At 48.0% G+C, this 16,007-nt stretch overlaps 2 protein-coding genes and 1 long non-coding RNA gene across 6 annotated transcripts in view; 2 read left to right on the top strand and 1 right to left on the bottom strand.

Moving 5' to 3' along the window:
- Positions 1-3,120, top strand: part of ARF5 (ADP ribosylation factor 5) — a 540,324-nt gene extending 537,204 nt beyond the window's left edge. For all 4 annotated transcript variants that reach the window (XM_050782586.1, XM_050782583.1, XM_050782585.1 and 1 more), the window contains exons 3-7: positions 517-597; positions 922-1,031; positions 1,497-1,568; positions 2,390-2,515; positions 2,637-3,120. In XM_050782586.1, coding sequence (XP_050638543.1) covers positions 517-597; positions 922-1,031; positions 1,497-1,568; positions 2,390-2,515; positions 2,637-2,723 — 476 coding nt within the window. In that variant the 3' untranslated portion in view covers positions 2,724-3,120. The remainder of the gene's footprint in view (positions 1-516; positions 598-921; positions 1,032-1,496; positions 1,569-2,389; positions 2,516-2,636) is intronic.
- Positions 1,244-4,896, bottom strand: LOC126949791 (uncharacterized). Its single transcript, XR_007723964.1, has 3 exons — positions 4,144-4,896; positions 3,233-3,419; positions 1,244-1,386 (listed from the first exon to the last, which is right to left on the bottom strand). It is a non-coding gene; the product is annotated as an uncharacterized LOC126949791 (long non-coding RNA).
- Positions 4,897-5,067: 171 nt separating this feature from the next.
- Positions 5,068-13,353, top strand: FSCN3 (fascin actin-bundling protein 3). Its single transcript, XM_050782571.1, has 7 exons — positions 5,068-5,412; positions 6,472-7,168; positions 7,503-7,621; positions 9,603-9,762; positions 10,570-10,740; positions 11,398-11,603; positions 12,829-13,353. The coding sequence occupies exons 1-6, from the start codon at positions 5,269-5,271 to the stop codon at positions 11,601-11,603; spliced, it is 1,497 nt and encodes a 498-aa protein (XP_050638528.1). The 5' UTR covers positions 5,068-5,268; the 3' UTR covers positions 12,829-13,353.
- Positions 13,354-16,007: the final 2,654 nt, after the last annotated feature.

Raw genomic sequence — 16,007 nt, 5'->3', positions numbered from 1 at the left:
GAGGCAGATCGAGCGCGCGGCCCGGACCGGGGCGCCGGCCCCGGCGCAGCCCTTCCGCCCCCGCGTCCCTCCAGCCCCGCTCACCTGGGTCTCTGGCCCCGAGTCACCCACCTCCTAACGCCCCGGGGCCTCAGCTCTCGGGCGGGTCCCGGTCTGCAGCGCCGACCCCGGGGCCTGACACCCGGAGCTGCGGGCCTGGGTGGGGTGAAGCTCCCTCCGCCCCTGCCCGGCTGATAAGAAGGGAGGATTCCGCCCTTGGAGACGACTTTTAAAAGGAGCGCGGCCTACCCCCCGTGCCCCTTGCATCCCAGCCCTTTCCCGCGCCGCGCCCTCTTTGGAGTTGGCTCACGCCACCCAACTGCCCTCCAGGCCCCGAAGGTAGATAACGACGCGCACCTGGAGGCGCTCCCGCTCTCCGCCCCCGTCACCATCAGCTGTTGTGGCCTCTTCATTTTCCCTGGTCTCTAGGGGGCTCCCTCGCTCCCATCTCCATCCCTGTGCCCCTCTCCGTTGCAGTTGGCTTGGATGCGGCTGGCAAGACCACAATCCTGTACAAACTGAAGTTGGGGGAGATTGTCACCACCATCCCAACCATAGGTGAGCCCGGGGACGAAGCAGGGAGCGGGAGCGCCGCGGCGGGCCCTCTCGGGGTCTGCTCCCAGTTCTGCCACTTTTCTGGAGCTGACCCTGACACCAGATACAGCTATTTGAGAAGTGGGTCAGGGTATCTCTACGTGGATACCGGAGGCGGGGTGGATGTGACCTAGCCCCGCCCTGTTGACCGGCAGTTCTGGGGTTCTGTTCCCCTGGGCCTTGATCATTGCCTTCTGGTTTTGTGTCCCTGCTGAGATCTAAGTAGTTTCAGTGAGTTCCCTCCTTTCAGGAGTTTTTCTCATATTTTTTTTTCCCAATTATCTGCAGGCTTCAATGTAGAAACAGTGGAATATAAGAACATCTGTTTCACAGTCTGGGACGTGGGAGGCCAGGACAAGATTCGGCCTCTGTGGCGGCACTACTTCCAGAACACTCAGGTGGAGTGTTGGGAGGGGACTCTAACCCCACGGGAAAAGGTGTTAGGGCTGGGAGAACAGAATTGTTGGCCTGGGCTGGGCCCCCAGGCCAAGGAGAAAACCCTTCCCCGCTTCTCCCCCCTCTGTTTGGCTACCCTCTACTCACTCTTCAGAGCTCACCTTAGTCTTCACCAGCTTGAACTTCTCTTTAGAAGCAGGATTCTGGGGCCAGGCTGCCTGATCTAGCCCTCATCACATGTCTTTATTTCCTTGCACTTCTTTAGATAAACTACTACTTCTTTGCGGTGGGGTCTCTAGTTTGTGCTGGGACTTCTGTAGAGCTTCTGTGGAGTTCTGTAAACTTCTGTAGCGTTTACTAGATGAGAAGGATTGACACAATTACAGACGGCAAGAGAAGAGAAAGGGCCACACTACAGTATGTCCCAGGCAGGAGTGATTGCTTCTCCTTTCTTCCTTCTTGCCCAGGGCCTCATCTTTGTGGTGGACAGTAATGACCGGGAGCGGGTCCAAGAATCTGCTGATGAACTCCAGAAGATGGTAAGTACCCAGAGCCCTGGGAACTGAACCCTCAGGTTGGGGACAGAGTGATCTCTCTAGTGCTATAGAAGTCAGGGAGCCCCCAACAAGCATTGAAGACCAGAAATATAAGTTTTTCTTTATGGACAGATACATTGTGTATCTCACCCTGTTTTGGATGGGACTGACTTTCTGTGCATTCTCGTGTCTTTTTTTTTTTTTTTTTTTTTTTTTTTTGAGATGGTGTTTTGCTCTTGTTGCCCAGGCTGGAGTGCAAAGGCACAATCTCGGCTCAACCTCTGCCTCCCGGGTTCAAGCAATTCTCCTGCCTCAGCCTCCCGAGTAGCTGGGATTATGGGCGCCTTCTGCCATGCCCAGCTAATTTTTGTATTTTTAGCAGAGATAGGGTTTCACCATGTTGGCCAGGCTGGTCTCGAACTCCCGACCTCAGGTGATCCACCTGCCCCAGCCTCCCAAAGTGCTGGGATTACAGGCATGAGCCACCGCGCCCAGCTGCATTCTCATGTCTTTACATCTGAGTCTGAGAAGTTGCAGGGGAAATGGGACTTATATGTGGTAAAGAGAAACATTTTACATTCTTGCCTTTTCCATTTGGAAATGTTGTCATTTTGCCTAGGCAAGTACTCAAATTAGGAAAAGGTCTTTCATTTCTGGACTTATGGCTCAGGTCACCTCAAGCTCATTTATAACTATGTCTTGTCTTCAGTGGCAGACTACACAATATTTTTTTTTCCAATCAAGATCCTAGGAGGTAGAAAGGGAATTCCCCATACAGTAAAGAAGACGCAGCCTGGGTCCCATCTTCTCTTCTCCCCTCTCAGCTGCAGGAGGACGAGCTGCGGGATGCAGTGCTGCTGGTATTTGCCAACAAGCAAGACATGCCCAACGCCATGCCCGTGAGCGAGCTGACTGACAAGCTGGGGCTACAGCACTTGCGCAGCCGCACGGTAAGGGTCCTGCCCACCTGGTGCTGAATCCTGCCTCTTTAGGGAGGCCACAGGCTGGGACAGGGATATAAAGGCCCTTTTGTTCCTGGTTGCTGACCTCTTTCTTTCCTTTTCCCCACAGTGGTATGTCCAGGCCACCTGTGCCACCCAAGGCACAGGTCTCTATGATGGTCTGGACTGGCTGTCCCACGAGCTGTCAAAGCGCTAACCAGCCAGGGGCAGGCCCCTGATGCCCGGAAGCTCCTGCGTGCATCCCCGGGATGACCAGACTCCCGGACTCCTCAGGCAGTGCCCTTTCCTCCCACTCTTCCTCCCCCACAGCCACAGGCCTCTGCTCCTGCTCCTGCCTGCATGTTCTCTCTGTTGTTGGAGCCTGGAGCCTTGCTCTCTGGGCACAGAGGGGTCCACTCTCCTGCCTGCTGGGACCTATGGAAGGGGCTTCCTGGCCAAGGCCCCCTCTTCCAGAGGAGGAGCAGGGATCTGGGTTTCCTTTTTTTTCTGTTTTGGGTGTACTCTAGGGGCCAGGTTGGGGGGGAAGGTGAGGGTTCCGGGTGGTGCTATAATGTGGCACTGGATCTTGAGTAATAAATTTGCTGTGGTTTGTACATGGTGTTGTCTATAGCCTGCAACAGGGAGACTGGGTTACTGGGTACCAAGAGAGAACATGGGAGAGGATCAAAGCAGCTAAGGCTGCAGGGCAACCCCACCCACACATACCTCAGCTCAGCTTCTCCCTCCTTATTGGGCTGGAAATACTGTAGGGTTTCCAGTGGTGGAAGTCTCATTCCTTCCCAGCTCCAAGGACCCTTTGCTGAAGATTACAGGATCTCCCTTCATAGTTCCATGAACCACGTAACTCTTCCCATCATTCTCGTAGCTACTTAGAGCAGTTCTTAATGTTTGCCTTGCACATTAAAATTAGAGGGGGAGAGAATGTGCGTTAATAATGCGAATCCTGAGGTACATTTCAGAAAATGTGATTCGTCAGGACTAGTCTGATGCCCAACAATATGAATCTTTAAAATTACCCAGGGGAGGCCAGGCGCGGTGGCTCACACCTGTAATCCCAGCACTGGGAGGCTGAGGTGGGTGGATCACAAGGTCAGAAGATTGAGACCACGGTGAAACCCCATCTCTATTAAAAAAAAATACAAAAAAATTAGCCGGGCGCGGTGGTGGGTGCCTGTAGTCCCAGCTACTCGGGAGGCTGAGGCAGGAGAATGGCGTGAACCCAGGAGGCGGAGCTTGCAGTGAGTTGAGATCACACCACTGCACTCCAGGGTGACAGCGCAAGACTCCGTCTCAAAAAAATAAAAAATAAAATTACCCAGAGGATTCTGCCACTAATAGTCTATTATCCTTATTTTATAAAACATGGGTGGAGTCTGGGGCTTGTAGTTCCTTGCTGCTCGCCACTGAGACTCTTGCTACCTGGGAAGACCCCACCTATGGGGAATAGGAAAGCAGGTGTAAGGAACCAGGGGTGGCTGGGCACTGTGGCTCATGCCTGTAATTCTAGCACTTTGGGAGGCTGAGGCAGGAGGATTGCTTGATCCCAGAAGTTAAAGACCAGCCTGGGCAACATGGCAAGATCCCATCTCTACAAAAAAACAAAAATAAAAAATTACCTGGTCATGGAGGTGTACACCTGTGGTCCCAGCACCTCAGGAGGCTGAGGCAGGAGGATCACTTGAGCTTGGGAGATCAAGGCTGCGGTCAACTGAGATGCACTCCAACCTAGCTAGCAGAGCAAGACCCTGTCTCAAAAAAAGGAACCAGGAGAGTGGCCTATTCTCCAAGTGTGATTGACTGCCCATTTTTCCTTGAATCCTAGCCAGGCTTAGGCAGAACTCATCATCACTTCTTTTTGCCTTTCTTTTTCTTTCATGTCACTTTTTCCTTCATGTCACTTTTTCCTTCATGTCACTTTTTCCAGGTTCTGAGCTGGGTTTTCTCCTCAAGCTTTGCAGGAAGTGAGTCCAAGAGACTATAACTCGGAGATTCTTTGAAGGGGAAAGATATCCTTGCAGGAGCTCTGTCTGCCCAGTCAGCTGTCCTACCCACCAGCAGAGCAGCTGGGGTTGAGGAGGGCTGCTTGGTGCTCTCTCCACCTATGCACTTCTCCTTACCCAGGTCCTGAGCCAGCCTTTGTGATGAATATGTGTTATTTGATGTCAGCTGATTAACTAGGGTTTCCTCATACTCCCTGCAAAGCAACATCTGGAACATTTTGACCTCATCCTCTTAAGGGCCATAAAAGTTGATAGATTTTTCTTAGATATCTTTTACTTAACAAAATACCTGAGCTGCAAGGAAGCCAGGCAGAACCCACTTCCTTGGGAGGAAAGAGGTTGATTTCTATCCTGTTGTTAGAATGAGAAACAGAGGTAAAGAAAGGGGAAAACTTGCCTAAATTCACAGGTTGAAGTTCCAGATCCTGGTCTCAGCTCAGCCTACCTCGGTGCCCAGAGGGGAATAGGAAGACAAACACCGGAGGCTCTGGACCCGCCTCCTCTAGGCCGTGGATTAATGCTGCTGGGCAAGGGCCCTTTCCCCACTACAGTGGGATAAGAGGCTGCCCTCACAGTCACAATGCTCCCGGGTCACAGAGGTGCTGGGCCCCAGGCCAGCCTCTGCCTGGGAAGTTCTCTCTGGGAACATCTGGTGGGTACTACAGGCCCTATGGCCTGTGGAACCTCACTACGGGGGGGAGGGCTGGGCCGGACGGAGTCATCACCTGTGGTGTCGGCCCCATGGATGAGATGGAGTGGATACACAGACATCCCAAGGCTGAGGACCTAAGGGTTGGGCTCATCAGCTGGGCAGGAACTTACCTCACCTTTGAGGCATGCAAGAATACAGTCACTGCAACTGCGAAGAGTTTGGGCAGGAGACAGGTGACAAAGCAAACCTATACTGGAACCAGTTTTCTGAGTGGCCAAGCTGTCTGTGTGTGTGTATGTGTGTATGCACTTGCCTGTATATGAAAGTGGGATGTACTCTCAACCTAATCACTTTCCTAGGTTCTGCCATTGCCAGCCCTGAGACTTTTCTACTCCAGGCTTTTGTTCACAGACCCCATTGCCCCATCTCCCACCTCTCAACTTATTCCACAAAAAGAAGCCTCAGCCTTGCCCTCGCTGCCTTGTCCTGCTCTAACTGTCCCCTATTCCCCATCCCAGCACAGTGTGGTTGTGTCATAAAAAAGAGAAGTGGAGAGCCCAGGTGGGAAAGCAGAATTGTGGGCATCCAGGGGAAGTTGGACCAGTGGAGTTATTGCAAAGCCTATGTTTCTGTTCTGGTTGTGGTTTGAGAAAGGGGAACTCCAGAAGCCCTAGCAGTGTTGGTCTTCATTCTAGAGAGGAATGTAGGCACCTCTGGGATGGGTGCCAGAGTGAGGCAGGGGAGAAGTTCTTCCTTTTATAACAAGGTTGATCACAGCTGAACCAGGCAGTTGCATCTGAACTGTTCGTGCTCCCATCTTCATCCCTGGAGCCAGGGCCTGCCTATAAGAGCTTTTGCTTCTGTCTTGCTATGCTGGAAGGCAACCTTTGGGGATGGAGTTATTGGCTAAGGGTGCTCTCTGTGGACAACAGTGAGGAAGAAAAAAGTAAGACTTATACCAAAGCATTTCTTTAAAAATTAGATATTGAAGAGCGGGATTAAGAAAGGAGGGAAGTTTACCTTCTGTTAGCTGAAGGAGGTGGACATCAAGAACTTATCTTTGGATCTTGCCATCTGGCTGCAGGGGTGGAAGGGCCCAGAGATCTTTTGATGAGGGGAGATTGGGAAAGTGGAAGAGCTGACAGCAAGGAGACACCAGGGCTGATGTGGAAGGGCAGGTGGTTGGTGCTGATGAAGGTGCCAGGATGATGCCAGCCATGACAGTTGCAGGGCTCCTTGGTCTGGTAACTTGGTGACACTGATTTCCCTCCTCTCCTTCCTGATGCCTCCAGACCTGGGAGATCCTGGTGAGCAATGAGCATGAGACACAGGCCGTGGTACGACTAAAGAGTGTGCAGGGCCTCTACCTGCTGTGTGAGTGTGATGGCACTATGTGTTATGGCCGCCCAAGGACCAGCCACCATGGGTGCTTTCTATTGCGTTTCCACCGGAACAGCAAGTGGACCCTCCAGTGCCTAATTTCTGGTCGTTATCTGGAGTCCAATGGCAAGGACGTGTTTTGCACTTCCCGGGTCCTCTCAGCTTACCACATGTGGACCCCCCGACCAGCCCTCCATGTCCACGTGATCCTCTACAGCCCCATCCACCGCTGCTATGCCCGGGCTGACCCCACTATGGGCCGCATCTGGGTGGATGCAGCAGTTCCCTGCCTGGAGGAGTGTGGCTTCCTGTTGCATTTTCGAGATGGATGCTACCACCTGGAGACCTCTACACACCACTTTTTGTCCCATGTAGACCGGCTGTTCTCCCAACCCTCATCACAGACAGCTTTTCACATGCAAGTGCGGCCTGGAGGGCTTGTGGCACTGTGTGATGGAGAAGGAGGCATGTTATATCCACAGGGCACGCATCTGCTCTTGGGCCTGGGTTGCAACCCCGTGAGGGGTGAGGAGTGGTTCATCCTACAGCACTGCCCAACCTGGGTGAGACTCAGGTCAAAGACTCGGCGGTTCATTTCAGTCATCTACGGTAAGTGCTGGGCCCAACACAGCGATGGAGAGAGGAAGGGCTGGCTGTTGAAAAGAGGAAAATGTGTTTGGGATCAGCATAGATTTTTGAGTCTGCTAATAAGGAAGATCCTGGGGTCCCAAGGGGATCTTTTGTGCCGTCGAGAAGGACAGAAAAGCATGGGTATGGGATTTAGGGGAAAGTTGCCTGGGTCTTGTGCAGACCTACCATGGTCCAACAGAAAGTGATGAAGGTTGAGAAGGGAAAAAGGAGGGACAGAAGCCCTGGTCATAAAACACGGAGAAGGGGCCAAGACTGAGGGTGAGGCTTTTACTGACATGCGCTTCCTCTGCAGATGATGAGGTGCGTGCTGCTTCTGAGCGCTTAACCCCAATGTCCTTGTTCCAGTTTGAATGTGACAGTGAGAGCCCCACTGTGCAGCTTCGTTCAGCCAATGGCTACTACCTAGCCCAGGTGAGACCTTGGCTTCCTGAGCAAGAGAAACCTTAAGCTCTGAGCTCTCCCTGCCTAGACTTCCTTCTTTTTCAAGGCAAATGGTGAGAGGATGATGTGGGCTGTGGAGGCACGTGTCGATAAACATTCATTTTCACCCAATGGGGCCTCCTTTTTAAAAAAAAAAAAAATCAACCGTATTAAGGTATAATTTGCATGTATGTAAATTATATAATACACATATGTATAAATTATGTATATTGTATACAAATATGCATATTATGTATGTTTTATAAATAAAATGCACCTATTAAGTGTAAAATTCAGTAAGTTTTGACAAATGTATCCATCCATGCAACCATGCCATAAGCATATCACAAGTGAGAGAATATTTTCAACGCCACAGAATTTCCTCTTGTTTCTTTGCAGTTTCCCTCCACCCTTGCCCTCCCTCTCCCAGCTACCACTGATCTGTGTTCTGTCTCTGTGAATTAGATTTGCCTACCTACTTTAGCATTTCTGATAAATGGAAACATACAGTATGTATGGTACATATGTTTCTTCTGCTTGGCACAATGTTTTTAAGATTCGTTCATAATGTTCGTGTATCAGTAGTTCATTCCTTTTTATTGCCGAATGGTATTCTATAATGCTGCTCATAAATGTGATTTGTTTATCTATTCACTTGTTGATGAACACTTGGGTTGTTTCTAGTCTGGGCTATTAGGAATAAAGTTGCTATAAGCATTCATGTACAAGTCTTTTTGTGAACATACATTTTCATTTATCTTGGGTAAATATGTAGGAGTGGAATTACTAGGTTGTATAATAGATATGTGCTTAACTTTATAAGAAAATGTCAGTTTTCTAAAGTGACTATACTATTTTACATTCTTGTCAATAATGTGTGAGGGTTCTAAGAATTCCATATCCTCACCAACAGTAAAGCCGGCTTTTGGATTATCTGTCTTTTCTATTTTAGCCACTCTAGTGGGTGCGTAATTTATGGATTTAATTCATATTTACCTTATAATTAGTAAGGTTTAGAATTTTTTTTTTTTTTGAGACAAAGTCTCACTCTGTCACCTGGACTGGAGTACAATGGCTCAGTCTCAGCTCACCACAAGTTCCACCTCCCGGGTTCAAGAGATTCTTCTACCTCAACCTCCCAACTAGCTGGGACTACAAGCATGCACAACCGTGCCCGGCTAATTTTTTGTATTTTTAGTAGAGATGGGGTTTCACTACGTTGGCCAGGCTGGTCTCGAACTCCTGACCTCATGATCTGCCCACCTCAGCCTCCCAAAGTGCTGGGATAACAGGTATGAGCCACCGTGCCCATTTTCATGTGCTCATTGGCCATTTGTACATCTTCTCTGCAACGTATCTGTTCAGATCCTTTGCTATTTGTTACTGGGTTGTTTGTCTTATTAATGAGTTGTAAGAGTTCTTTATGTATTCTAAATCCAAGTCCTTTGCCAAATATATGTATTGCAAAAGTTTTCTCCCAACCTGGGGCTTGCCTTTTTATTTGTTTAATGGTTCTTTTGAGAAGCAAGTTTTTAATTTCAGTGAAGTTCAGTTTATCAGTTTTTTAAAATGGTTACTGCTTTTCTTGTCCCAAGAAACCATTGCCTACCCCAAACTTGCAAAGAACTTCTCTTATGTATTCTTCTAGATGTTTCATAGTGTACCTTTCACTTTTATGCCTATGATCTACTTCAAAATGATTTTGGAGTCAAGACTCAGGTTTATTTCTCTCCCTGTGATATCCTGACCTAGTTTTTATGCTGTGCTCTGGGAGACAGCACAGACTGGGGGAACGGGGAGAGCTGAGGCCACAGTACATCTTCCAAAAGGATTCTCATCAACTCTGGGAGCATGAAAAAGGCTGATAGGTGGGATGTGGGAAAGAGAGTCTAGGAATAAAACTGGTTTTATTCCTAGAAAGCTGAGATTGTCGGTCCTTACTCCTCATCTCTGTTCCTGACATTCTTTCCAGAGGCGCCACAGGGCAGTGATGGCTGATGGGCACCCCCTGGAGTCTGACACGTTCTTCCGAATGCACTGGAACTGTGGCAGGATCATCCTGCAGTCCTGCAGGGGGCGCTTCCTGGGCATTGCACCCAATGGCCTGCTGATGGCCAATGCTACCCTTCCAGGTGAGTGGAGCAGCCTTCCTGCCAGATGATTCCAAGTCAGGGAGAACTTTAGAGGGAGGTGGAATATGATGGTTAAAAAGAACACTGAAGGCCGGGTGTGGTGGCTCACGCTTGTAATCCCAGCACTATGGGAGGCTGAGGTGGGTGGATCACAAGGTTAGAAGTTTGAGACCAGCCTGACCAACATGGTGAAACCCCATCTCTACTGAAAATACAAAAACTAGCCAGACGTGGTGGTGCATACCTGTAACCCCAGCTACTCAGGAGGCTGAGGCAGGAGAATCGCTTGAACCTGGGAGGTGGAGGTTGCAGTGAGCCAAGATCGTGTCACTGCACTCCAGCCTGGGCAACAGAGTGAGACTCCATCTCAAAAAAGGAAAAAAACAAAAACAAAAAAATAAAACACTAGAGTCGGGGTCAGAAGATTTGGGTCTGTACTCATTCAGTCACTGAATTTTTGTCATCACTTGAGCAAAGCACCTCCTTGAGCCTCAGTTTTGTCGTCTATAAAAATGGACATTTCATTGTCTACAATTCTGCGGCCTCACAGAATTGTTGTGAGGATTAAACACATCAACACACCTCAAAGGAAGGAAGAATATTAAAGCTTCTTGGGTTTCACATGTGCTAGGTGCTCTCACAAGCATTTCACAAGCACCTAGTGTAAGATCTGACACATAGTAGGTGTTCATTCAGTGTTAAAATATTGACCACACCCTTCTGCAATTAGTGTCCCCCACTCCTGCTTCCACTTGGGAAAAACACCTAAAGGCAGCCCATCCAGATAATCCTTCCTATTTCTTTCAGGCCCAAATGAGGAATTTGGGATTTTATTTGCCAATCGCCCCTTCCTTGTATTGCGAGGTCGTTATGGCTATGTGGGCTCCTCATCAGGCCATGACCTCATACAGTGCAACCAGGATCAGCCCGACCGCATTCACCTACTACCCTGCCGACAGGGTATCTACCACTTCCAGGGTGAGTGGCTCCTCTTGCCCGCCTGAGAGTTCACAGTCTAGTCCCTGCCTTAGCCCCAGCTCAGACTTCAGGGCCTGCCACCCAGGGCCTCTCATTATAAAAGGAAAAACAGGCCGGGCACAGTGGCTCACGCCTGTAATCCCAGCACTTTGGGAGGCCGAGGCGGGTGGATCATGAGGTCAGGAGATCGAGACCATCCTGGCTAACACGGTGAAACCCCATCTCTACTAAAAATACAAAAAACTAGCCGGGTGTGGTGGTGGGCGCCTGTAGTGCCAGCTACTCAGGAGGCTGAGGCAGGAGGAATGGCACAGGCGGAGTTTGCAGTGAGCCGAGATTGCACCACTGTACTCCAGCCTAGGCATAAAGCAAGAATCCATCTCAAAAAAAAAAAAAAAAAAAAAAAAAAAAAAAAAAAAAAAAAAAAAAACAGGATCTCTGTTTGTTTTCACACTTCAAAGCCCCAGGTGGGTTGGCAGAACAGACAGCAGTGGAATCCCTATTGGCCCTCCTGCATTTCCGTAGAAGGACCTGCCAATGCAGGCAGGATGGGGCAGCCAGGGGAGGGTGGCATGCCTCCACGAAGCCCCTCCAAGGCTAGATTGCTGGAGGACTCCCCTATGAATGGCCTACCAACCTGAGCTCTTCCTTCTCCAGCACAGGGGGGATCCTTCTGGTCAATAACATCCTTTGGTACCTTTCGCCCTTGGGGCAAGTTTGCACTCAACTTCTGTATCGAGCTTCAGGGGAGCAACTTACTCACCGTACTGGCCCCCAATGGCTTCTACATGCGAGCCGACCAAAGCGGCACCCTGTTGGCAGACAGCGAAGACATTACCAAAGAGTGTATCTGGGAATTTTAGGTAAGGGAGAAGAAAAGGTAAGGGGCTAGGGGAGCAGAAGCCATGGGGCAAGAGGAGATGGGAGATGGGTGGGGAGGCATATGATGGGAAGACCAAAATGCGCTCCCAGGCTGACGTCTGTCCCATAATTTGATCAACTCCAGACATTTATTCCAAATCTGTGCCATTTCTTGAGAGCTTATAAACCTGGGTTTGCTAGAGAGGGGAGACAGTTTCCCACTGCTATGCCACACTGACTCGTGGGCTTGCAAGCATGCCTGGAGGGGACAGGGTGAGGTATTCTTGTACATCTCTATCTTCATTAAGATGCAGAATTTCACTCTATTTTTAGGGAAAATGGACGACTTTGATCATATATGTAGGTAAAAAAAAGATGTGCTTTCTATCCTTTGCACTTTCTATCCCTACCTCTTGGACCCCTGGAGTTCTTGAATATTTGTCCTCAGCTCCGACCCTTCTCCTGACCTCTAATGTCATGTCTCTCCAACCTCCTGATAGACAGTTGACTTGACTTCATCCTGACAGTTCCTAAAAATCAACATAGTTGATATCAGCCTGCTCATCTTCCCTTCCTAAGGTGATCCTGTTTTCCTGCCTTTCCCAGGACCATCTTGGGCATTTCCTCCTCCCAAATGCTCAGGCTCAAGAGCTCAGCACCATCTCTCTACCCTTTCTTTCACTTCCTTCATCAAGCCCTGCAAATTCTTGGCTACTTCTTTAACAATGCCTCTTGCATGCTTGCTCCTTCTTAATTATCATTGCCACCGCTTGGCTCCAGGCTTTTCTCCAGAAGCACTGCTTCTACGGCTCCCCCGAAGCCTACGGCTCCTCCTGCTGCCAGATCCATCCATCCAATCTCATCTCTAACATCCAATCTCATTTGCACTCTGTTTGCTTTTATAACATGCTGCTTCCCTTCCATCATTCCCTTTTCACACTCTTCAGGGCACCTTGTTGCTCTTAGTCCTGTCCCTTCCTAATGGACCTCACTTTCCTGACTTATTGTGCAAAGTGCTTTGTTTTTGACATCATGCAGACCTGGAATCAAGAGCTTCTTCCTGTAAGTTAACTTCACATATATCTAGGGTGGATCCCTCATCAAGAATGGGATAAATCACTTTATTCTCTTTCCTCCCACAGGATCTTACCCAGTATTCTAAAAGCCAGAGATCAGCAAATGACTAACTTGATTGCTGACCATTTATATTTCCTCTTTCCTCTCCAGGTCAATGGGATGTCACCTACCAAAATCCAAATCCTCCAAGAAAAACTACTACACTAAATGGAACAGGAACCCCAGAGTCAAGATCCAAGAGAAGAATATCTGTTACAACTCTTCCTACCCAGTTTAGCAAAACACCTGTTTTATGCAACAATACATCACAACAGGCCACCCCCAAGATCCTTGTGTGCATCTGACTCAGTATAGAGTAGGGGTCTGGATGAGGGTTGAAACAGAGGCCCCAGGCTGCTCTAAGTTCTATCCAGGAGAGACCAAATGGCAAGCAGTTCTTCCACTGATCCTCCCTGTCCCTGTCCAGAACTGCTAGACTTTTTCCAGTGAACCCGTGAGCAGCCAGCATTGCCCTGAAGGGTTTAGAATCCAGTTATGACTTTAAATATCTTTTTGGTTTATAAAAAAGGAAAGATTGTTAATCCTGTGGGCACAGGATAATGGTAATAACACCTTATGCCTGTATAGGCCGCTTTACCTCCTCCTACCACGATTTATCCAACTTAGCCCACCCATCATTACCTTTTTTCCAGTGAAGTGGGTACTTCCTCCATCACTTCTTACTTTTTTTTTTTTTTGAGACAAATTCTTGCTCAGTCGCCCAGGCTGGAGTGCAGTGGCAGTGGCATGATCTTGGCCCACTGCAACCTCCGCCTCCTGGGGTCCAGCAATTCTCCTGCCTCAGTCTCCCAAGTAGCTGGGATTACAGGCGCCTGCCACCACATCCAGCTACTTTTCTTGGTTGTATTTTTAGTAGAGACAGGGTTTCGTCATGTTGGCCAACCTGGTCTCGAACTCTTGACCTCAGGTGATCCACCCGCCTCGGCCTCCCAAAGTCCTGGGATTATAGGCATGAGCCACCACACCCGGCAGACTTCTTACCTTTCACAGATAGCAAAAGTTATTTGCCCAGGGTCTCATGACTAATCACAACACAGCTAGACTTCTGACTCAAATCTAACTCTAATGTCCACCATTCTTTCAATCAAAGCAGGATTTCCAAAATGTCTGTCATTCTTACACTGTCTTTGTGATTTTGGCCTTCATCTACCTACCATCTGCCCTATTAATGTTCTTATTGACATAGACTCTTAAATCCATTTATTTAGAAAAGAATATTTTTTCACTATCATAAAATGGAAAACCAGAATCACTTACCTTAAGTGGAAAATGAGTATAAAAATAAATACAAGTATACCTCAGAGATATTGTGGGTTCAGTTCCAGACCACTGTGATAAAACAAATATGGCAATAAAACAAGTCACACAAATTTTTTGGTTTCCCCAGACATGTAAAAATTATGCTTACACTATACTGTAGTCTATTAAGTATGTAATAGCATTATGTCTTAAAAACAATGTACATACCTTAATTTTAAAATATTTTATTGCTAAAAAATACTAATGATCATCCGGGCGCAGTGGCTCACGCCTGTAATCCTAACGTTAGGCATTAGGGAGACCTAGGCAGGCAGATCACTTAAGGTCAGGAGTTCAAAACCAGCCTGGCCAACATGGTTGAAATCCCGTCTCTACTAAAAATACAAAAAATTAGCTGGGTGTGGTGGCAGATGCCTGTAACCCCAGCTACTTGGGAGGCTGAGGCAAGAGAATCACTTGAACCCAGGAGGCAGAGGTTGCAGTGAGCTGAGATGGTGCCATTACACTCCAACCTGGGCAAAAGAGCGATACTCCATCTCAAAAAAAAAAAAAAGGCTAATGATCATTTGAACCTTCAGTGAGTCATAATCTTTTTGCCAGTGGAGGATCTTGCCTTTATGTTGATGGTTGCTGACTGATCAAGGTGGTGGTTGCTGAAGGTTGGGGTAGCTGTGGTGATTTCGTAAAATACGACAATAAAGTTTGCTGCATTGATTGATTCTTTCTTTCACGGAAGATTTCTCTGTAGCATGTGATGCTGTTTGATAGCATTTGGCCCACAGCAGAACTTCTTTAAAAATCGGAATAAATCCTCTCAAACCTTGTTGCTGTTTTATCAATTAAGTTTATGTAATGTTCTAAATCTTCCATTGTCGTTTCAGCAATGTTCACAGCATCTTCACCAGGAGTAGATTCCATCTCAAGAAACCACTTTCTGGCCAGGCGTGGTGGCTCACACCTGTAATCCTCACACTTTGGGAGTCCGAGGTGGGTGGATCACGAGGTCAGGAGATCCAGACCATCCTGGCGAACACGGTGAAACCCTGTGTCTACTAAAAATACAAAAAATTAGCCAGGCATAGTGGCGGGCGCCTGTAGTCCCAGCTACCCAGGAGGCTGAGGCAGGAGAATAGTGTGAACCCAGGAGACGGAGCTTGCAGTGAGCCGGGATAGCACCACTGCACTCCAGCCTGGATGACAGAGCAAGACTCTGCCTCAAAAAACAAAAAACAAAAAGCAAAAAAACACTTTCTTTGTTCATCCATAAGAAACAACTCCTTACCAGTTCAAGTTTTATCACAAGATTATAGCAATTCAGTCTCATCTTCAGGCTCCACTTCTAATTCTAGTTCTCTTGCTGTTTCACCACATCTCCAGTGATTTCCTCCAATGAAGTGCTGAATTCTTCAAAGTCATCCGTAAGGGTTGGAATAAACTTCTTCCAAAATCCTGTTACTATTAACATTTTGACCTTCTCCCATGAATCATGAATGTTCTTAATGGGCATCTAGAGTGATGAATCCATTTCAGAAGGTTTTCAATTTACTTTGCTTGGATCCATCAGAGGAATCACTAATATAAGGCAGGTATAACTGTATAAAATGTATTTCTTAAATAATAAGACTTGAAAGTCAAAATTACTCCTTGATCTGCAGGCTGCAGGATGGATGTTAGGACAGCAGGCATGAAAACAACATCGGTCTCCTTATATATTGCCATCAGAGCTCTTGGGTGACCTCTCAATTAAGGCATTGTCAATGAGCAGTAATATTTTAAAATAAATATTTTTTTCTGAGCAGTAGATCTCAATAGCTGGCTTAAAATATTCCGTAAACCACACTGTGAACAGATGTGCTGTCAGCCAAGCTTTGCTGTTCCATTTACAGAGCACAGGCAGAGTAGATTTAGCATTATTCTGCAGGGCCCTAGGATGTTCAGAATGATAAATGAGCCCTGGCTTCCACTTAAAGTCACCAGCTGCAGTGGCCCCTCACAAGAGAGTCAACAGC

The sequence above is a fragment of the Macaca thibetana genome, chromosome 3, assembly GCF_024542745.1.
Source record: "Macaca thibetana thibetana isolate TM-01 chromosome 3, ASM2454274v1, whole genome shotgun sequence".
Classification (NCBI taxonomy): domain Eukaryota; kingdom Metazoa; phylum Chordata; class Mammalia; order Primates; family Cercopithecidae; genus Macaca; species Macaca thibetana.
Note: the sequence above shows the minus strand (reverse complement) of the source record. Positions and strands in the feature narration are given on the sequence as shown.